This window comes from Toxotes jaculatrix, chromosome 10, assembly GCF_017976425.1.
Source record: "Toxotes jaculatrix isolate fToxJac2 chromosome 10, fToxJac2.pri, whole genome shotgun sequence".
In the NCBI taxonomy this organism is placed as follows: Eukaryota; Metazoa; Chordata; class Actinopteri; family Toxotidae; genus Toxotes; species Toxotes jaculatrix.
The window spans coordinates 21,990,362-22,013,512 of NC_054403.1; the positions used below are offsets into that span (position 1 = coordinate 21,990,362).

Consider the following 23,151-nt stretch of genomic DNA (forward strand, 5'->3'; position numbering starts at 1 on the left):
TGTACCAAATGTTTACCTCCCCCCCGTGAAAAGAGAGGGATGTGGACATACAGGGTGAGAAAAGAAAGAAATCTGGCATATGGGAAGAGAGCCAAGGCCTTTAAAGTCTGCCACAGAGCCGTGACAAAAGCCTCCTAATCTCAGTGTTGTCTTTCGGCCCCTTTTTCTCCCCGCACATCCTGCCAAGTGTGTGTCTGTGTGCGTGCGTGTGTGTGTGTGTGTGTGTGTGTGTGAGAAAGAAAAAGAGAGCAAGAAAGTCAGAGTTAGTGTGTGTTATACAAGCAAGAGCGTGTGTGTATTTGTTTGAGAAAGTAGTAAAATGGTAAGGCAAGCTGGTGTGTGTTTGTGTGAAAAGAGATTGTATGTGATAAAGAAATTGTGTGTGTGTGTGTGTGTGTGTGTGTATGTGTATTTGACAGGAATGGAATCTTTCCACAGGCGTGCTGACATCACTCAAGCATACATGGGACAGTTGGAGGAGGTCAGGCTCCCTCAAAGGCAACAGCCTGTCTGCCTGCCTTCACATGTGGGACGCCTGTGTGGGTGTGTGTGTATGTGTTGAAGACTATATGAGTGGTTCAGGTCAACCATCCTCACCTGTCCCTCTTTGAATCATAAACTGCCCCTATTGAACTCTCTTCCGCTAAAATTCAATGAAACTGCCTGTCTTTGTGTGTTTGTGTGTGCCTAACAATTCCTCAAGCTCATCCTTTTTACCCACTTCAAAAGCAGCAGATGTGAATAGATGCGCGCGTGCGTGTGTGACCTCCTGAGCGTTCCTTCCTCATCCTGTAGATCCCTATCAGAGGCAGCTGTGGCCTAAACACCATCACATACAGCAGAGGAATGCATACTAGAGCTATTATGATATATACAGGACCAAGATAGACTATAGTGCCATCTAGAGGCTGATGAATTTAGTGACAAGTCCATTATTGTCTGCGAATGATATTAAGAATGGTGAATATAATGCATGTACACTGTGTTTTTCTGCCTTAATGGACAAAGCATTTAACAGTTTCATCCATTCACACTCTCACACATGCTGCCCCCCTGCCATGCATGGATTTCAGTGTCTTGCTTAAGTAAACTTTGACATGTGAACAAGAAGAGCCAGGGGTGAGTGTATGACTTGCTCTACCTCGCTTTACCACATCCGCCACAAAGCAATATATTAGACAAATTTAAATGTTGATCTGATGATGACGCTATATGTTTAAAAAAAAAGAGCTATTAGGAACATCAAAGTTATAACTTATAATCCTGAGGGGAACATGAATGTCTGCACCAAATGTCATAGCAATCCATTTAATAGTTGCTAAACTGGTCGACTGACGTTCCCATCCCTACAGCCATGACACCTGCCTGGCTAAAAATGATCACATTGTTTGAGCGTAATGAACTCTCTTCTACTACTATATTGTGTTGTGTTTTATTTGTTTTAAAACACAAATTTCTTTTTTCGTTTTTCACTGTCAGACAATAAAGGTGATGGGGATCACAGGTTATACACCGTGGACCTGCAAAGAAACACTTTCTGCTCACCTCAGAAAGACAAATAGCTCGGGTGTGAAATCATTTAGTTCATGTTGTGTCTTGCCCAGAGGGGATTACACTTACAGCACCAAAGGTACAAGACTGAAATACTGAGTGACAAAGTGTGAAATCTGGATCAGATTAAGTGAGAAGCTTCTCTCTCTCTCTCTCTCTCTCTCTCTCTCTCTCTCTCTCTCTCTCTCTCTCTCTCTCTCTCTCTCTCTCTCACACACACACACACACACACACACAAAGAAAGATGGAGATGGAGATGGAAAGGGAGAGACTCAGAGAGAGAGAGGGAGGGGTGGACAAGCTGTGGGAACACGCTGCTGAATAATTACCACTGACATCAGAATAGTTTTCTTTAGCTCTCTGAAGTGGCAGGACTCATTTGTACAGCCTGAAGCCATGCAGAGGTGTGTGTGTGTGTGTGTGTGTGTGTGTGTGTGTGTGTGTGTGTGTGCAGGAGAAAGTGAGTAAGACAGAGATAGAGTTGTGACTTGAAAAAAAAGAAAAGTGTAACACTTATTAGGAGTGTAACACATTATTATAAACTGTGTGTGTGTGTGTGTGTGTGTGTGTGTGTGTGTGTGTGTGTGTGTGTGTGTGTGTGTGTGTGTGTGTGTGTGTGTGTGTGTGTGTGTGTGTGTGTGTGTGTGTGCGCGCATAAGGGAGAGATTATTCTGATTTAGTCTTCTCTCTGTCAGTGTGTGACACCATGACAGCTTAGTCTGCCCTGGGGAGCCATTTCTCTCTAAGTGGACCTTAAAAAACAGGAAACGACTTCAAATCCCACTGGAGCGCAGAGGAGGATCAAGCCTACTGACTCTGTACAATACCCTTTAACTTTACACACACACACACACACGTTAGTAAGCGCCTGAATGCAGCGTGCACAGACCCAGAGCTCACACACACAGTCACACCTGAGCCCTCTTCAATAGACACCATTCACCACCCTGACAACCCGGGACAATAGAGCCAAAAACGCAGGTCGACAAAGACAGAGTCGACCTGTCTGAACACATCGGGCCGTCCTCGCCACCCGCTTCACCACATCAGCTTTTCCCTGTTGTGATGACTTCAGGTGATATCGTGTTTCTATATAGCTACAATTTTCTTTGCCTTCACTTGCAGCTGTTTTGTAACAAGCTTTGAGGGTGAAATCACGAGTCATGTTACTGAAGTTACATGCAGCAGGCCAAGAGTCCGGAAACCATTGTTGAGGATAGTTAACTGTATCTCTGCCTGAAGGCTATCTTCATGTTAGCTCAGCGTGAGCCTGTCACCCTTGAAGACTAGTCTTGTAGAATCCAGTAAACTGACATAATTTTTCATGAACATAATCCCAGTTTATCTTTGTAAATTGAACAGGTGCTGGTGCAACAGAGTAAGAATAACATCAAATTGTGCCTTTGGCAAAAAGCTTGTAAGTCTCTCTCTGGGTTGAGGCTTGTAGGTCTCTCTGCTGGATTACTGAAAGTAATTCACTTTCAAAACAACATGGCTAAACAATGCAAAGTCAACTGAACAACCTGACCTTTGACTACATACCAGGCGATACCGCAGAAATGAGAGTACCAAAATTCATCAGGATATCTGCAGTATGATGGCAGGTAAATCTGGACCAGAATGAGAAAGACAGCACTGACACAATTTAAGCCCATAAAGATCCTGTGTCATTCAACAACAAGCTTTTGTCAGTATTTTACCAGTTTATCTGACTGGGATACTGGAAGAATTGGAATGCAACAACACTGAATTTGAGTTTAATCATTAGTTAACAGTTACATCAGGGCACAGGTTCAAGATGAATTTCACATATTCTGGGTTTAAAAAAAAAAGACACACAAAGAGGACGGTGACTCATTTTAGGGAGTGAGAGACATAAATACCTCTATGTACATGTCAGTGACCAGGTGTATTTCCTCTACAGGCTTCGTGACAGTTTAAACGTGTGTGTTTGTTAAGGAGGAGGGCAGACCAGGGAGGACATGGAGCGTCTGAAGGAGGAGGGAGGTTTGAAGATGGGAGACTTCCATCCAGGACTCTGGCTGTATGAAATATCTGGGGTCATCGTTGCTCCCTGAAAACGACTGAGAGAGGAAAGGAGAACTGACTCACACTGCAGATATATTTTCTAAAATTCTAGAAAGAGGAATTGTTATGGGGTGACAGCTCCTACAGATCAACTAAAAATCCTTTTTCATGTTTCTCCTCATCCTTGTTTCTCCATTTCGTTCCAGACGTAATATATGACAACTATATCAATGCATTTGCTGGAATACTCAAACTTATGAGAGATATTTTATTGACAGCCACAAACATTATTATGATGCCTGTAACAAATGAAATTATTCACCTGACTGTTGCTGAGCGAGCAGAATGGTTGGTCAATGTGTTCCGACTGGATGATCTGTGAGGGATGATGCCTAAATATGACACCAGATAAAACCATGTTTAATCTGTAAAACAGGTCTTTGAGATATAATGGCTTTTAATGATTTTAAAAAATACACAACATAGTTTTGGGTCATTAGAAGCTCAAATCACATAATCAAAGAGGCATGTGTAATCCTAAGCATAACAATGGACAACATCTGCATTGGTTTAATCACTGTGGGTGGTCAACAGTGGTGTCCAAAACCCCCAAACAAGGCTAGGTTGCAAGATGATTTTGTCAGATGATTACACTGTGATCATGCCTGTGTCAGAATGACACCTCTGTCTTAAATGTGCAACTGTTAGACACAAACATTTAGCAGAAAGAGACACTGAGACTTGATTAGATGTCCCAGGCAGCACCACAGATGTGATTTTCTGAGGAGCCGTTTGTGTACACATTTAGCAAAGAGGGAGGTCAAACTTCTAACCCTGAATTTACTGGTATAATGCTCTTTGCATTGATGTACAGAAGCAGATTGTCTTCCCAGAGTTATGACAGCAAAATTGCCAAAGCAGATACAAGGTTATGGCCAATATTTGACACAGGTTGCAGTTCTTCTCACAGTTAAAACTAAAAAGCACAGTTTTATGACGGGTAGAGCAAAGAACATACCCATTCGTCCATCTTGTGGAGGACTTAATAACGACAGTCTAGGGACAGTGTTAGGCTGAAAGATAGAGACACACAGAGAGGAACAGCACAAATCATGACTTTTTATTTGCATGTTCTGTCAGTTCTTTTTTCCTCCCATGTACTAAAGCTGCAAAGTAAATGGAAAGATGTAGTATAATCTTGGGAGATCTTATATATTACAAATAGAGGATTTGGACATTTACTGTAAGAGAAATAATGAGACTTACTTTCCTGAAGTGTTTCCTTTCATCCACTTCCATGTTTTCAGTACTGCCAGACAGGAGAGCACACTTCATTAGTCTGGTTGGGTTCATTTGGCTGAGAACTGCAGTGGTGCCTGAACTTTTACATAACAAGTCAAAGATCTATGTAACACCGACATTTCTAGTTCCATTCCAAGCAGCTTTGCTTGGCTTTTCAAAATGAAACTCATTCATTTTGCAAGACGCAAATCAATATTAGATTTACTGAGGCCAATTTTGTAATGCAATACAGTCACAAAAATCTTAGCATTTTGAAAAGCCCTCTATAAAATAAATGTATGCAAATGGGGTTAATATCTGCTAAAGCCTCAGAGGATAAAACAACATTTGCACTATTAAATTAAGGCAGCCAATCAGTCCTGTGTCAACGGTGTCTAGGAAACCCAACAGGGATTCCTGACTAAACCCAAGCAAAGCTTAGCTTATTCAGGTGTGTGTGTGTAGATAGCCGAAGGGCAGGGCAAAGTAATACAGCAGCTAAAGCTAACATAAGACACTGGGGCTGAACCCAGGTTATAGCTTGTTTGCTCTGTGAAATACCTCCCACATTCTCTCTCTCTTAAGAGGTCTGTGGTAAGGTGAGAGGCAAATGAGGGGCAGAATTTAAAAAAACAAAGCATTAGACAAGGTGAAGAGAGCAGAACAGAGAAAATGGTATGAAGAAAAATGAGAGGAGGGTCAATACTCACATGTTAGTGGCTGATGAGTGTCGCGAGAGGGCCATGGGGGAGTTATATGGAATCTGTAAGACTAACAGCAAAGAAAAAACAATAACATATCAACATCTACTGTATAGTATATTACTAATGAAGAGACATTATAGTTATACAGTAGATGTATAAGTGTTCAAAGATGAACCATTGACTCGGGGTATTTGGATGGTTGTTCAGTGTCCTAACTGGACTGGGGTCATCAGAGTTTCTGATCTTGCTACGTGAGCCTGCTGGCTTTTCCTCTTTTTGTACAACCAGCTCATCCTGTTTGACTGTGCATTTCCTTATCAGCAAGAGTTTTGCAACAAGTAATCGTCTTGACTGACCAGCCTTGAATACAGAACAGTTCACAATGTTGAATCCTGTTGTATAAAATTTTGGGAATGTGGTATATTTCCGTGCTTAAAGTGATTTTTACACGTGATTTTACTTGAGTCTGGTCACACTCGCAAGTGTGGCCTCAAGATACAACTTGGACTTTCTTCTGTCTTGGTCACCAGTCCTATTGGTCTTTGGTCAGAGTTTTCTGTTTTTGAGCTCCGTCTTGACTCAGTTAATCTAGTCAGATTGTCGCTGACTTGGCTGTGTGGTCTTGATTATTGTAGAGTACAATGTATAGCATCTAATACAAAAAATATTAATATTCATTATTTGTACCATCATCGGCCACAACAGTGATGACAAGAATGATGCTACAGTGAAGATATTTCAGACGCTTTACCAGTTTGGTGTGTTTGCCATACAGACCAATATCAGCAAACAAGCATGTGTTGTTTACTTATGAGATCATTTACCTGGTTTATGTCCATGTGGAGTATGTGGATTGTGGCTCATCTGAGGCACTGATGAAGCTCTGACACTGAGTAAGAACAGGAACATACAAGGTTACTCAGTTCCAACAAAACAGAGAGTGGTTATAGCTGCTTCACACACAGCTGTTGGTTTGAATCCTAGAATGAGAGAATAGTTGAGGACCCTTCGCCCCTCAAGATGCCCTAAACCCAGACAAATAATTTCAGTGCATATCTGGATTAGGGTTTCCTTTGCAGATTGGCTACCTTTAGTCATAGTCTACACAGCATTTAAAAACCTCCACTGTCCCTTTAACTCAGGGGTGTCAAACCTGTCCACAAAGGGCCGGTGTGGCTGCAGGTTTTTGTTCCAACCAATGAAGAGCACACAGTTTGACCAATCAACTGTCTGAAGACTGAGATCAGTTGATTAAATGAGTCAAGTCTGGTGTGCTGCTGCTTGGTTGGAACAAAAACCTGCAGCCACACCGGCCCTTTGTGGACAGGTTTGACACCCCTGCTTTAACTCATTCAGTTTTGGCTGTAACAAGCCATGAGTGACACCTAGTGAGAGATGAGGCATAACAGCTAGTTCAATGTGAACTTCACATCCTAAGCTACAGCCAAATCCAACAAATCCCACACCAGCATTTAATTTAAAATCATTACAGGTTTTACTGCCTCCATAGATCCTTAATTTGTGTTGTTTGTTTGTTTTTGTTTTTTTAACTTTTATTTCTGTCATGACTAGCCCCTAAGGGGGCTGTTTTTGGAACTCTTTGGTTTTGTTTTGAACTCTTTTGTAGACTTTTGGACATTTTCAGTTTAGTTTTATTTTGGAAAGTATATTTCTTGTGTATCATGTCTTGTTTTACTTACTGTCATAGTCTGTAATTTATATTATGTTTTTGTCTGGTGTTCCTGTTTTATTTTGAATTCACTGCCCTTGTGTATCTGGTCATGTTTTACTTCCTGTCTTTGTCTTGTTTCCCGCTTTTGTAATTGCTTTCCCCGCCCTAATTGTTTCCACCTGTCACCTGTTTACCTGTTGTGTATATATAGTCTGCGTTTCCCCTTGTCCAGTGTCAGTTCATTTTTGTCTCAGGCTGTGTTCCATGCTTTTGTCTCCTGCTGTGTTCCATGCCGTGTCCCATGTTCTGTCTTATGCCTTTGTCTCTAGTCTCGTTTCTTGTCCAGAGATCTTGTTTTCCCAAGCCATCGTTTCCCAGGTCAGGTTTTGTATAAATTTACTTTGTTTCTTGTTAGGTTTTGTTCATTGCTTAGTCTTTTTCCTCGTAAGAGTGATTTTGTGTTCACGTTTTGTAACTTTTGTTTTAGTGCCTTTTTCCCCTTTATGGGTGATCTTTTGTTTGTTACTTCGTCCAGTTGGTTTGCCTTCCTCCTTCGTAAGTGATTTTCTGTTGATACTTTGTTCGAATAAATAATTATTATTTTGGACTACGTCTGAGGGGTCGTGCATTTGGGTCCTAGTCCTTGCCTCCCATAGTCGTGACAATTTCAGTCAGTCTTCAGGATTTGAAGTATTACAGTCACTGATGCATGACCATGTAGTACAACACCTGAAATTTAACTGTGTGAATAAAGGATGGTAAAAACTAGTAAATGGGAAATTAAAATGAAACATCAGCCAAATGCTTGTTAGCAAACTCTTGGGAAAATTAAATGTTTTTCAGGGTATTGTGGTTTGTGGAACAGTTAAAAACTGGTTGACTCCCCTGCATAGTGGCTTCATAGTGGAGTTTTTTTATTTCATAGGGCCTTAAATGAATATTTTAATAAAGATGGGTTGATTTTAAAGATGGGTTACTCATCTTTTTATATTTACTCATATTACTCATATTTTTTTATAGCCCACTGTCAGAACATGAGAATATATGTCTATATCTAATTTGATTTTCTTTAATAAGTTTCCACTTTATGCTGTACCTCTGATGCCGGAGACAGTTTTCTAGCTTTGAGATGCAGGCGCTCTGTTCATTCAGCTTCCTTTAAAGGAAAACAAAATAAAAATGAAAAAGAAAAGAACCCAACTTTTCATGAACTCATTTTTAGAAATTAGTATGAAAACGCATTATAAACGTATGGTTTAACTTACTTTGTCATCTGCTGCATTTCTTGTTGCATCTTGACTAATACCGCCTCTAGTTTCTCATTCTGTAATTGATAAAGTAATTAGTGATTCACTTGCACAGCAAGAATAGCGCTGATAGCAGCTCTAAAGTATAGTCCATTACCTGCCAAATGAAGAAACGCAAAGACACACATACACAACAACAAACATCCACTCTCTCAACTCTATCTCACCCTTTGCTGGTAGTGAGTCAACAGTCTCTTTTGATGTCGTGCCTGGAACATTATCACCTGAGAGAAGGGAGGAAACAGTGTTATGTTAAGTCTGGCTTAATAAATGATCTAAAAATACATGCAACTCTACAAAACAGCTTTCTGAGCAAACTATCTTGGATTGACTGAGCCAAACATGTTGCTGAACAATGCTGCTATTTAGAGGCTGATGCAGATATAAGAACAGTTAATAAGACTATTTTATGATGTGAAACAAGAAAATGACCAAACTTTGCTGACTTCCGTGAAGTGTTTGGTTGCCACAACACTGATGTCAGAAAACAAGGCCTTCACCTCTGAGCTGCTCTGAAACAAAGACATTTCACATGACTGTAATTGCAGTGGGACTGTAAAATGACATCAGTTTGTTTATAAATTTATGAAGTGTTATCCCATGCAGGCAGCCCCACATCCAAACAACAGTGCCATTAAATGAGAAGAAAGACACTTACTTTGTCAGAGAGAGGTGATACTTGGCATTTGGAGTTGCATATTAAACACCTGTCTTGTTTGCCTGAAAGAACAGTTGCAATTATATAAAAGCAAAATCACAAAGTAATGAATGGAATGCATAATCCTTGCAGGATTGTATTAAATAGAAGACAAGCAGAGCCTGAACCCTGTATTTAAACTCAACAAAAGGGAATTCCAAAGTGTTTCCGCCCGAGACACAAAATTAATTAAGTGTAACTCCTTGATCTAACCCAGACAGAACAGATTACAATATAAGAGTCTGACTGAATTAGACCCATCAGGGATAGACCTGTGACTTATGAATATGATCAGTGGTTCCCAGAGTGGGATCAAGGGACCTCCATGAGCACCTCAAGAGGTCCCATATCCAATGTTGAATGGCGTAATTTCTTTCTTATTTCATTTGAGGACATGACAAGAAGCACTAAGTGACAGGACTGGAGAATTCACTCTCCCCTCTTTAATATAATAATGGCCAAGAACAATATCAAACCCGGTGTGCCAACAAGTACTGTCTCAAATTTGGCTCCCTCAGAGAAAGCTTATCTTTTGAGAGGACCTAGACATGGAAAAGTTTAGTTTAAAGCTCCTGTCTGAAGTGCAGCTGGTGTAAAACTGAGTGATCAGCTCTGCAGTATCACTTGAAATCCAACAGATGTCCCTGTCTTATCAGGCTTTCACCTGCCCGGAGCAGCAGAGACGGTACAACCTGGGCAAAGTGAAGAGTTGGTTGCTTAATTGAATCACCTTTCTGATAACAGACACAGCAGATGATATGGCCACAGGTCGTTACAGCCAGTTTTCGGTCAGCACCGGGGGGAAGGAAGCACAAGTTGCAGCAGATCCAGTAAGACATCTTAAGACCTGCAAACAAAGAGGCCAGCGCTTGATAAGTTAATTTATGTTAAAGCCTGTTTAACTCTCATTGTTTTTGCGTGAGCTTGTTAATTTAGCTTCATCCAGTTAAGCTAGGTGGTATTTCAACGGTCACGACGAGTACAAGTACTTTAATTTTTTAATGTAATTCTCTTAAGTTTAGAGCAACTTTATAGCCCGGCTCACCTCTTCTTACGGTAAGATAGTTATAAAACCAGATTTATTGTGTTACCCAGCTCAGGATGACCAACTGCAGGTTAAGCTAAATGCTAACGTTAGCTAACATTAACGATAAATAACGTATCTGTACAAGGGAAGTTATGTAGTCTGTACCATTAACTGGTGACAAAACTGCTCTTTTTATTTGACCTATGTCACTTAACTAAAAGCTTACCCTTTCTCTGTTCGTTACAGATCGGAAGTAGAGTCGCAGTTTAACAATACTATATTTCCTTTTGCAAATTTTACCTCCTAGCACGGAAGATCGTCAGTTTGTAAATAAGCTAGTAGTTTACGCTACATGGCTGTGACTACAAGACTCTTGAAGATGTTGAAACATTGAGATGATATAAACATTAAAGCTGATATGCTGAAAAATGAGGAGAGATCACAAAACAATCACAGTTTACAAACTTTAATTAGATTGTTTTAGCATAAAAGAGCTAAATAACCGTGATGATAACATTATTTTAACGTTAAAATATTTTTGCAACAAGTGTGTGTTGACATCAGGCCAAACTAAGGTTTCACTGAGCTTAAATTAAATGGACTGATGTGTGCTAAACATTTAAAGGGAAGCCGAAATTAACACCTCCTTATATTGTAAATCTAAACCATTTGTTTGGCAATTGGAGAGTATTTTATTTGGTAGTATTTCTGGGCAGAAAGGGTCCTTGCAGTAAAAAGCACTGGATATGCAGTAAGGTAAACAACAGGTACAGTGTTGACAGGTCAGAGGTCATTATCAAACCAGCTTCTTGGCAATGAAGAAGTCTTTGAGTCGTTTCATCTGCCAAAAACCAACTGACAACAGAATCGAGGTCTGCACCAAGGCCCACCACAACACTTTACTGTTGGTGTCCTCGCTGATCTGACGAAACACCTCCTCTTTCTCCTGAATGAGAGTAGACAATGAAAAGAAGTGTTAAATGTTACGTTCTGTGACATTAGAGGAGATGATGTTCAGTATTATTTATTTCACTTCAGGTTGAATGATAACACCCAGTAAAAACATTTCTCATTTACCCTCTGGTACTCCTGCTGCCTGGTGATGTACATCATCTGATCTGTGAGGTGTTTGAGGCTGTTCTCCAGTCTCTCCATGTTGTCCTTAGTCTTGTCAGTTTTGGGGTCAATCGTGTGCTTTCCCATCTGAACGTCCAAATGTAGCTTCTGTACAGCACAGTGGGGGAAAATTGAGTAAGAATTCAGTTTTGCGTAGCAGAATTGTTTTCTTCTTAACCAGTCACATTAGGCATCTCATGAATATTTTCTGCATTTTGCTTTCTTTTGAAAACAATTTGTGTGTGTGTGTCCACAGGTCTCACCAGTCTTTCTCCAGCAAAGACTGAAAATCTTGTGGAGTTGGTTTGGAAACACAGGAAGTGCTGACCAGAGGCGTGAGCTGTGAAGGTGAATTTGCCAAATTTACCATAGCGTTTGGACATCAGAACCTAGAGAAAAGGAAAGACACTGTTATGCCCACAGTTCTTCAGCTTTTTTTTTTTTTTTGGGGGGGGGGGGGGGGGAATCAGGTATAACTGGGAGATTCTAATTGATGTCCATTCATTTTTTTTGACACTGCAAAAGAGATTGAATTAGAATGAAAATCTGAAATGTGCTTTTTCATGTTGGGACCAAATCAGTAGGCAAAAAAGCTGGACTGGTGTGAGACAATAATATTGTAACACAATAACAGAAATAAAGGCTTACACTGTAAGTCTTACAAGTTCTTATCAGTCAGACCGTGCAGTGCTAATCTTTCGTAACACTGTTCGATGTGCATGTTGTCTTTGTTTAGGTTTGGTTTGAATGGGGAAACCAGCTAACTCATGTTTCAGTGTACTGTCACACACAAGTTTGTGTGGCCCTGGCTTGGTGACGGACCTCCCCTGTGAGTGCAGTACCTCATGGTTTGGGTCTCTGATTGTCACATGGACACCAAAGTGAGGGGAGTGGGTGAATGTCTTCAAATCCCAAGGCTCCAACAAGGAATACCCTGAATGTAAGAGACACTGACACGTGAGAGCATTTACATAGATGCGTACAAACACACATAGCTGTAGACAAGGCCAATACCAAGCTTGTGATATTTGTGAGGGAGTACAATTTATGCATTTCGTATTGGGATTTTCATTAAAATGTAATGTGGTTACATAATGTAGTATTTAATATATACATTACTGTACATTAATGTTATCCAAGTACACAGACGCTCATATTTCTGTCTCTTACTGTAGGACGAATTGCTTTTCTGTACATTTCCATTGCTGTTTGTTATTGTTGCAGCACATAACAATCAGTTTTCAAGAACACACTACTTTATGGGCAGTGTGGAAGTGAATGGCTTTTGCACTTGCTGAAATAAAAGACATAAAATCATCAAGTTCAAATAACATTACTGTGTGATTCAGCAGTCACATGGCAATTCCCAATACACTTTTAAAAATCTAATTCCATATTCATTACTACTGTAGAGATTGGAAACGACACTCAGGAGGAATATTCCCTCTCCAGGACTCACCGGTCACCAGCATGTCTTCAGGAATCTCCTCAATGATGCATTTTTCCTCCTGTTCTCCGAGATCAAAATACATGGCTGCTGCCAACATCAGGTAACACTGGAACAGAAAGCCAATGCCTCGAAAACCCATTTTCAGTTAACAATGAGCTATTGGATTTCAATACACTCAGTAGTGACCAAATGTTTGGCCTGTAATTCAGATAGACTTTTTTTTTCTGTAGATCTGCAAATTCAAGTCAAGATTGAGGTGTTTTTCATCAACTGTAGCCAAACACCCGTGTCCTACAGCAGATATTTAAAGTAGAGGGCTATAAGGCAGACAGTGTGAGTGTGGGAAGTTCACAGGTGCTTCTTTGTGTGACGAGACACTTTGGTCCTGTTGTGACTGGTTAACCTGGGAACCAATAGCACAGTATTCAAGACCAGTGATTGACAGGGACTGATCGCAGTGAGCAGTGACTCCTGTATACTCAGACCAGCATGAAATGGGAATAGCATTGTGACTTTTCAAACAAATGTTCATTAATTAGTATAATAGCTTTGTGTCTTGTTTCCACCATTGGGCCAAGCGCTCCCTCCTCATTTACCATACTACATCAAAAGATGCTGAACTGTGCCTGAAGGGATAAATTACAAATCCAAATGTTTGTCTGCTTTGATTGTCTGCCGTAGGGTGCTCTAGAATGAGAATATATGTGAGCACATTGTGAAGCACGATGATTGCCTAATCTTGAAAAATTAGACAGATGCACTTCTCATGTACCCTGCTGACGTATGCCTTATTCCTTGTAGATTTTGCGGTCCTTTTAAAATGTGGTGTTCACCTTTTTACCTCTTACACAGTGAGGATTACCAGTGTCACATTGTTTGATACTACAGTGCGAAAGAGTCCAGCTCTCTTTGGGAATAGAGTGGGAAATGTAATCCAAGCCATTACATACAATAGTTGCCATATGCTTACCTTGGATGAGGTCACTTATAAAGTAAACCCCAACACACCCACACACAGAATAAAGCCCTCTCATATTTACCATCTGCAGAAGTTGTCATCCCTAAAGTAAGCAAAGAGTCAGATTCCCCCTCCTCCCACACTTCAGTAGTTTTACAGAAAGTCAGAATGCTGAATCAATATATTTATTATACTTGCCTTAAAAATAATAGATTCAGTGTTAAGCTACAATGGATTTATGTAGTGTCTGCAAACCTCAGTCTAACGCTCTAATTAATTGTAATATAAATATAATTTGCTGTTCACTTCCTCTTGGCACTGCCACAGCCATATTTGTACATTAGTGTTACTTATGATCAGTCAGTTCATATAGTATTTTTTTCCATGCCATTTTGAAAATTTGTTTTTCCAGTCTTCAGCTGTCCAGTTTTGGACAGCAGTGTGTGTCCACTGCTTTTGTAGTAGTAAAGAGTGGTTATCTGAGTTACACTAGCCTTTCTGTCAGCTAGAACCAGTCTCATGAACAAGGTGCTTCCACCCATGTTGCATGTTTTTTGTTGCGTGTGAAATCAGTTCTGAAACTGCTGATCTCCTTACTGATAGAACAGTAAAACACAATTTTGAGAATGTGAACACCCTGTGATATACTCTTCAGCATATACTGTACTGAAATGAAACTGGATCTGCTTCTCTCCTGTCTCCTGATTCTCTATCTCAGTAATTTTCCTCTCCCTTGTCGTTCAAATCGGAAGGAGCTCCCTGTGATGCACCAGATGTTTCGTTCTTATTGCTATTCAATCTGTCACCTGCAGTATGGTTTCTGTGTTGCTTGGTGGGAAAGGGTGGGGGTGGGGTCAAAAGTGTTTTTATCTATTTTACATATGAAAAACAAGGTCACTTTACATGTAACTGGTGTCTGTTCTGTCCATTAAATGCGACTCCAGATTCATAGTGGGATGTGCTGCCTCTGGACGTTACAGCATGGAATGAGCTCAGTAAGATTTCAAGGCTTGTGATCTAAGTAAACATTTGGTGAACTGTTTTAAGTAGTTGGTGAGCACCTTTATCCTTTGTATGACCAACACTTCATCAGGGCGAGTTTGAGCCAGCACTAGGGCTTGAACCCAGGTCATCCAGTTAAAAGCATTTCTCTCTACACTCAATTTGATCCTGCGGCCCCAGTGTTAGTAATATTACCTTGGAAGCCCAAATGTGTAGTTCAGATTTTAAAGTCTTACACTGCACTGAGCAAAGGCACTAAAGAAGAATTTTTGTCAACATCATGGAAATCAGTTTTTCTCACTTGAAAATCAGTGTTCTTAAAGAAACACTTATTAATGACATTCAGTCTTAAGATGTATTTACACTTTATTGATCATACAGAACACACATTTTTTTGTACATTTTTAGTATTTTGTAACAAAAACTTGTTTCCTGGATTGAACTAGTATCTCATTAACATAAAGGACTACAAATTATTATATCAGATTTAATATACTGTACACTACAGGTTAAAATCCTGTCAATAAATATATTCTTTGTCTACAGGAAAATAACCACAACGTCTCTGTAAACATTATGTTTTGAATGCGGCATTATTTAGAATCCTGTATATTAATATCTATGTCTGACTTTTCTGCTGGTACTACTTAAGCTAATGGAAATACTGAGGAATCATTTTTTCCACTGTGCTGGAGCTGATATTATTTGGATTTTCTTTTATGTATTTCTTGGACATGAGGATATTAGATCTCTGTGATCTTCAGAAATGCCAACTCAAACCCAATTATAATGTGAAATTGTGTTTTTAGTTAATGTTTTGTTTAAAACAGCATTGTTCTATCCCCAGACAGTTTTGATAATCTGCCAAAACTAAATTGGTGTCTAATGACTATTTTGCCAAACTACACCTCTCTAGTGCTACCAGATTTATCAGTGTGACTTGAGGATGAGATTTTCTTTTGCAGTCTCACTCTCCCAATTTTACAGTTAGAGAATCAATCAGTACATTAGTCATTTCCACAGAAAGAGGGCATAGCCAGGAAGGAAAGAAGGGCTCTGGTTCGTCGTATTTATGCCTCATGTGAATACACTGCAGACCTTTTACTGTTGTTTCTCCGTCTTCGTCCCTTCCTCCCTTTCCTGTCTTTCTTCTCTTTCTTCTCCCTCCTCTCCTTCCTCTCTTTCTTCTCCCTCCTTTCCTGGCCTAGTCATAAGCAGTTGTCCGGGAAGCACTTCCGTTCTTCCTCCAGCAGGGGGCAGGCTGCTCCATTGTTAGCCGGATGCATGAGGATGTAGCGTGTGCGGTGCTGCACGCCCGAGTCTCCACACTTGCCTTTGCACAAGCCCCAGGGAGACCACACTGACACCTCGCAGTCCAGAGGGGTATCTGCACAGAGGGAGGGGGGCATTATAGTCTCATTAACGTTTAGGTTTGGCTTGTCATTTTCCTGAGGTGCAGCTTTCTAGATCTTGCACACGCTTTCCTGTGTTTTATCTCCTTTTTCATTTTTCAGTATACTGTGTTTATTGTATTTGTAAGTGTATATTTGTGTTTCCTTTAATAGCTTCTCGTTATAGATTCTTGGCAGTGGCTGTGCAGCTGGATTTACGTGCAGCTGGAGTATGTTTAATTGTAGTTCTGATTTTCTTTTTGAACCTTCATTTATTAAGTCTTTTCTCACTGTACTTGCTCTTTGCTCTTAGGCCTCCTCACCGAGAAGAGTGATATCATTGAATGAGTCCACTGTAGCAGATAGAGATTTTGCTAAAAGGCACCACAGCTGTAATGCAGGGAAAGGAAGCTGGCTTGTTCGTCCATTTTTCAGCTAACCTATTATGCAATTATTGAAAATCTTTTTTTTTTTCCTTTCTTCCTTTCACTGTCCCTTTCTCCAGCATCTCCAACAACTTGCCAGGCTACCTCAGCCAACCTTGTTGTGAGGTTGTGTACAGCTGATACGTATCCCAGACTTATTTGTGGGCTAAAGAGTAGAAAAGCAGAAGGATAGGAGACGGTACGGAAGCTGCATGGATGGACGGACGGAACATGCATGTCAAGTTGAGGCTGTTCATCTTGTGTGTCCATTAAGGACAGAGGGATGGATAACTTGATAAGAAGCTGAAAGCAGCGATGCTGATCTTATTTTATGTGAGTGCTGTATTTCACAGAGAATCTCTAGAGTAGGTCACTGCTAATCTGTAATGAAAATTGTTGTCCAAGCCTTGGGGAGAAGGCATAAAAGAGATGGAGGAATTAATGGAGAGAGGGAGGGATAAACAGTTTGAGGGGTAGGATGGAGCTTTCGGGACCAGGGCAGGAAACCCCAATTGATTCTTGGCCCCTGTCTGTTGTTTGTTGATGGGTAGTCAGGGGAACGGACTTGTAGCCTACGATGCTGAGTCAAACCTTTACGGTCACTCTGAACACTGAATCTGATTACCGCACTGTCAGCTCTGCTGCCAGGTTGACACACTATCTGTTTCGTTTTTTTCCCCCTAAAGAAACTTTTTCCTGGTCTAGTCATCTATTTAGACTTTGTGTGGTGAATTGTGTTTTTATAAAAGGTTATTTTTTCCCTTCCTGTCACGTTGGAGAATATCAGTCACACAGACAGGTTGTTTGACTTCTGCTTTTTTGGCCTTACTTCTAGTTTAACACACTCTTCATCTTTATTTTTCCAAGCTGCCTTCATACTCATCCTTGCAGTTAGACTGTTTTACTGTTACCACTAATCTGTGCAACAGGGAGTCTTAAAATTTAACAGTCTGGGAACCAACATTAAGTAAATCCAACTTCAACTTATGGATCCAGGTCTTGTTAAAATATACGTGTCTGCATCCCATTTTGGGTCCTGACCTAAATGCTGCTGTACATAGTTTCTATATAGTTTTCTTTAAATGCTCTTTCACTTTCTCCGTCTCTTATCATTAGACTTTCCACTGGATGCCAGATGTGCCCCTGGCATTTTCGGATGCCCTGCACTCGCTTGGCTTCTCTGGTTTCTGGTTGGAAGTAATTGACTTTGTGTGTGGCCTGTAATGGTTTGCAAATGCTTTCATCTGAATCAGCAAAAGACACAAGTTCCTAGTTTTGTGTTAAACCCTTACATCTGAGTTTGGCACAACTAAAAGCATATTCTTTGTACTGGTTTAAATGTGTATAGTGTTATTAAATCAGTGCAAGTAGAATGGGGAAAGGCAGCTTACTACTTACTAATCTCACTTACTAACTAATTTCAGCATATTTTTCAGACTCTGTATGAGTGACCCCTTTGATACACTTCCTTCCACATAAACATTCACAAAGCCAGTTTTTTGAATGTTTGAAATCGCCCGTTTGCCAGCTTGCAGTCTTCTTCATTGCCATTGTTGGCGTGTTGTAGTACTTCTTTGCATGTTATTGCCCTCAGCTGTCGATGAGTGGACTCGCATGAAACTCGCATGAACACATACAGTGTATTAATTATAATTAATTTGCGTTCCCCAGACTTACTTATGAGCTTGTCTTCAATCTCATTTCCTGTTGGCAGTTGGTTGGACTGGGTGGGCTCCACAGGCAGGCTGATGATCTGATTGGTCTTCTTTATCTTGGTCAGTGTTACTTTGGCGATGGGTGGGAGGTGCTTCAGGCGGGGGTAGTAAAAGGAGTTGGCAGGGTGGCTAGGGAAGGACGAAGTGATCTATGGAGGGGAGAATGGAGGATGAATAACAGTTGAGGAGAAATGGAGATGCGTTGGTAGAGATCATAAGGGTCAGTCACCCTTGATAACACAATAGTAATAGTGGTTAAGCCGTTAATCACTTACGATCTAAGTCTCTTTTGATCTGTGAGTAGTGTCATGGATTGCTTATGCCATTGATTTTTTCGGTGATAAGTAAATTTATGTCCAATTGTTGCAATGTAGTAATCATCGAAAGTAGTAAAGTATATGCAGACTCCTACCTCTGAAGGCAACATGAAATGAGGTAGAAATCAGTGTACACTTTTCTACCAAACGAGTTGTAACAAGCAACTTCAAGCTTATTTCTGTGATCTCATGGTTTTTGATTTTGGGGTTTGGATTGATGCTCTTGGCTTAGCTTGACCCACCTGTGTGATTTTGTCCTGCGGGATGGTTTCAAAGTTAGGAGAGGAGAAGGTGAACCCGCTATCAGTTCCTGCATCGTATGGGAAAAGCTCCAGTGACACATTCTCTTTCCAGTGGTCACCCTCACACAGATCAACACTGTCCACACCCACAAACCAGTCTGGGCTTGGAACGATACGCACGATAAACGACAGCTGCAGATGGAGGAAGTAAAGTATGAGGAGGAAGATTGAGCAGAGAGAGAGAAAAAGGAGAATGAGGGGGAAATGGAGTGGGTGAGAATGAGATATGGAGAGAAGAAGAGAGAAGATGAGAAAGAGACAAGAAAGGGTTGTTATTTTTCTGTCACCATATGTGATTTTTTTTGTCATGCCAGTGTGTTAACGCTACAGAGGAAGAAGTGGGTAATAATAAAAAAATAAATAAAATGAACAGTTTAAAAGTATTCAAATCAAGGCAACAGGACCAGAGGTGTTTTTTATTCCACACATTCTTCTTTCTTGTCTACATTACCTACACTTCAACTCGACAGTCGAAAGTTTGGTCAAAGACCTGAGAGTGTTAATGTCAGTAACGGTTCATGTGGCCTTGAGCTGCTGCCCTCAAGCAGGGACAAAGAGCAGGCCACAGAAGTCTGTTTTTTTTTTCACTTTTAAACTTGAGTTTTCAGACTCAACCGATGCAGACTCCATTACATCAGTTGAGGAGATCTATCAGACTTTGTGCAGCTCCCTCTGGAGCAACAAAACACCTTCTACACATATGACGTGTAAAATTTGTGGATTTACTCTTTAAACCACCCATATATGATGTGCATACCATATGATTGCATTTCACTATGCTGCAATGCGTTTAATTAGAAGCATGTATCATTCCTGGTTATTCGTAGTCCAATAATTCACCCATCTCCTTACAAACTTCTTTCTCTGCCAAAGTATAGTTTGTTTTGTGCTAGTGAACATCTTCAGTCTCCAACTGGACTTTTTCCATTTCTTCCACCTCCAAACCAAACCTCTCTTCCTTTTCTTTTTCCCAACTCTGTCTCGTCCCTTGTCCAAGCCTAACATAGTGTCGGGTCAGATGTGTCCCATATTTTATGTGTGTCAGATGGAAGTTTAACAGCCAATGCCTGCAGAGTTTTACATAATTTGTAGAGACATTAATCAGGTTTGCGATGTTTTGGAAGCTCTCTGTAGGGTGCAGCGTTATGGGTTTGCCTGGGGATGGTTTTATAGAAGCATTAACAATTTTGCTGCATCAACCTAGTTAAAAAAGCATAATGTCATCTTTCTCATAATAAGTATTAGAAGTCATAACATGGCTACAAAGAGACTTGTCGCTGATCTGATTTTTAATAATTTTGAGTGTCTTTACTATTGGTAAAAACATTTTAGTTATATTGCTGTGATATGGCAACAACATCATTAATAGAAGTAACTTTGCAACACAGTTCACAAGGGCAGACACACAAGCTATCAGGCATATTTTAAACAGATCTAGTTTGTGTGTAGAACACTTACGGGAAGACTGAGATGAATGCACACAAAATGCTGTAATGAATGTACACTGCTTAACTAAAGTAGTTGTGGAAGGATTGGCAACAATTTTAAGAAAACACTCTGACTCAGGCTAAAAAAAAAAGCTTCACACTACCTTGTCATACATATTGACGCATCAGCAAAAGGCCTGTCATGTACTTAATGCCCTAACCCAGACAGGAGGAATCCAGGTGTTGAGTAACTTACATAGGAGTGCCTGGCGAAGACCTCAAACACAGTGTTCATCTGGCCTGTTCCTCCCACAACAGCGGGAGCGGAGAGGATCCCATAAACACTCTGGATGCGCTTGCCGGCCTCTTCGACTTCCTTCATGAGCATCCAGGCTTCGCCTTTCTCTGCAAACTCCCTCACTCCGTTGCTGGCGAACTCATTACGCTGCCACATGTGGTAATCAGAGCTGTGGGTCACCCCTTAGAGAAGAGAGAGAGAGGGAAAGGAGAGGATCAGAGATACATGTTGCGACAGGCTTAAGTCTGTGACCGTTAATGTTCATCTCTGCTGAGAGATATCTCTCATTTTTTTAATAATTACTGAGCCCTATGATTGTATTGATGTCTTGGGTGCATTATTGAGAACATTACCTATATTGCGTCAAAGCAGTGTGAGGATTCTTTTTAAAAATTTATTAATGGAAATATGAATACTAATGGAAAAATCTACTTATCTGATTCTGATAAGAGCAATCTATACGAAAAGCAGTTCCACTCTGCACTTACCAATAAGGTTTGACCACTGTGCAGGGGGGCGGTAGACAGGATACTGCTTAGGGAAAGCTGCCTGGGTCCACTTGCCGGTAAATGTTAGGCTGTACTGGGCGGTTTCTGAGGCTGTGCACATGGGGACATCAGTAGGAACAGGCATTGAATGAACACCTTTGCCCAGTGTCAGCATCATGAGGATCAGATGGTAGAGCGCCTCAGAGATGGAGAGGATGTTCTTTGCAGTGTCCATGATAATGAGGGCTGATTTGGGGGAGGGTGAAGGACCTGGAGGGGATATATTAAAGGGACAGGAGAAAAGTTACTGGTGATGTTTTCATCAAGTTGAGTCATCCAGCTGCAAATGTGTACAGGTGTAATCGCCACAATCAGTGCTACATCTTCATGCTTTTTGTTCTGTTGTTGCTGTTCATATCTTTATTCTACAAGTTCAACCAATTTTATTTCGCCAAATAGAATTTCTTCACTCTGTACACATTCCCTTCCTCTGTCCGTGTGCATTTAAAAGCTGTGCACTAGTCAGATTTGCAGTTGCCATTTTTCTCATTTTTCTCGTCTCAACTTGGAATTGTCCTTTTCCTGTCAGATCTGGCACTTGGAAAGACTGAGGAGGGGCATTAGAGAGAAGTGCAAAGTGTCTGACAGCAGCATCACTGTCGAGTTTAACAAGTGGGGCATGTGAGTCAGAGGGAGCATTGTCCTATGAAATCTTTCCAGTGTTTATTTTCCACTGTTTAAACTTGTAAACTCAAGAAATGCAGGGTTTGCAGAAGGAAATCTGACATTAATTAAAATACAAATAGTGAAATGTTGCATTTTAGTTCTTCAGAGAGGCAGCAGTAACTTGTTGCTCATCTTGCAAACTTCTTATTTTAATATTAATTTATTATTTAATATTTTTAACAACACCTCAGTGATGTGGGTCTTCTCACTCAGTCCCTCACTTTGCAGTACAATTGTGATACATGGACAGCATGCACATCGAATGCAATGCTATCTGATTGCATTGCATTATGAATTAGACAATTATTTACATAGAATTCTGTGATGCAGAGTTTGTGAATGTTCATATTTTGCATTCATTCAAAAATCTTTTCTTGATGGTCTTGTCATAAAATGACAGCGTGCTATTACATTTGACACAAAAATACAGTCAGGTGTGTTTAACATTCGTTGGTAGATGTTTACATTTTACTGCCACACTAATTCTTCCACATGGCATCCATACAAAGTCTCTCTTATTTCATAAAGTGCAAGCATGCAAACATGCAAGTTTGGTAGCCTTCTGTAATACAACTGTCACACCCATCAGATTTGTGCAGAGAGATGAAGTAATGTAAATATCTCTGTGCTGTTATGTCGCAACAAGATGATGGTGCGGTGCAGAAACTACTCACTGGTTTTGCTCAGGGTTCCAGATGAATGAAGGGTTGCAGCAGATGTGTGGAGAGGAGGGCTGGAGGTGAGGAGAAGGGGAGAGGAGAGCAGTGGATGTGGCTGTCGGGAAGAGTGACTGCGACGCTCCAAGTCCTCTTTCGCCTATTTATGTCTTTCAGGAGGTTCACCCCTCTCTTTCCTCTCCCTCATTCCCTCCTTTCCTCCTTTGTCTCCCCCCTTTCCTCCTCTTGCTCCCTTCCCCTCCTCGACTTGGTCCACTCTTTTTCTCAGCCTCTCTATCTGCTTGTCAATGACTTCCCTGCCCCCTTCATGGCCTTTGACTTTGGCTCTCCCTCTGCCACTCTCCTCCCCCTCTCTCCTACTCTTTATAAGTACCCCATTAACTGGCTAATGTGTTCAGCAGTTCTGGATGCACAGCCAGGGTTCCTGTGCAGCTCCATGGGTAGAGTGTCGTTTCACAGTGTGATACTGTAGGTCTCTATACCTACAAATATGACTAATGAGGCTAATAATGTATTTCTAGAAATCTCTGAATGTCTCTTTGGTGAGGTTTTTGAATTGCAACTGAGGAGCTAAGTCCAGTCCCAGTGCTGT

The 23,151-nt window shown here is 40.7% G+C and overlaps 3 protein-coding genes and 1 long non-coding RNA gene across 4 annotated transcripts; 1 reads left to right on the forward strand and 3 right to left on the reverse strand.

Annotated features, from left to right (window-relative positions):
• Nucleotides 1–3,505: 3,505 nt before the first annotated feature.
• Nucleotides 3,506–10,079, reverse strand: LOC121188535 (probable E3 SUMO-protein ligase RNF212). The gene is made up of 12 exons (XM_041048339.1): nt 9,971–10,079; nt 9,202–9,263; nt 8,981–9,055; nt 8,711–8,767; nt 8,502–8,560; nt 8,333–8,392; nt 6,389–6,453; nt 5,571–5,631; nt 4,846–4,888; nt 4,598–4,652; nt 3,902–3,971; nt 3,506–3,635 (listed from the first exon to the last, which is right to left on the reverse strand). Exons 1-12 carry the CDS (start codon nt 10,077–10,079, stop codon nt 3,506–3,508), a joined length of 846 nt encoding a protein of 281 aa, XP_040904273.1.
• Nucleotides 10,018–12,921, forward strand: LOC121188537. The gene is made up of 4 exons (XR_005894713.1): nt 10,018–10,070; nt 11,640–11,731; nt 12,120–12,323; nt 12,796–12,921. It is a non-coding gene; the product is annotated as an uncharacterized LOC121188537 (long non-coding RNA).
• Nucleotides 11,029–12,972, reverse strand: si:ch211-255i20.3 (transmembrane emp24 domain-containing protein 11). The gene is made up of 5 exons (XM_041048341.1): nt 12,843–12,972; nt 12,226–12,317; nt 11,647–11,772; nt 11,345–11,491; nt 11,029–11,213 (listed from the first exon to the last, which is right to left on the reverse strand). Exons 1-5 carry the CDS (start codon nt 12,970–12,972, stop codon nt 11,064–11,066), a joined length of 645 nt encoding a protein of 214 aa, XP_040904275.1. The 3' UTR covers nt 11,029–11,063.
• A 2,186-nt stretch (nt 12,973–15,158) lies between these two features.
• On the reverse strand, nt 15,159–22,737 carry spon2b (spondin 2b, extracellular matrix protein). Its single transcript, XM_041048210.1, has 6 exons — nt 22,557–22,737; nt 21,157–21,426; nt 20,627–20,850; nt 18,884–19,075; nt 18,287–18,473; nt 15,159–16,180 (listed from the first exon to the last, which is right to left on the reverse strand). The coding sequence occupies exons 2-6, from the start codon at nt 21,389–21,391 to the stop codon at nt 16,002–16,004; spliced, it is 1,017 nt and encodes a 338-aa protein (XP_040904144.1). The 5' UTR covers nt 21,392–21,426; nt 22,557–22,737; the 3' UTR covers nt 15,159–16,001.
• Between the last annotated feature and the right edge of the window lie 414 nt (nt 22,738–23,151).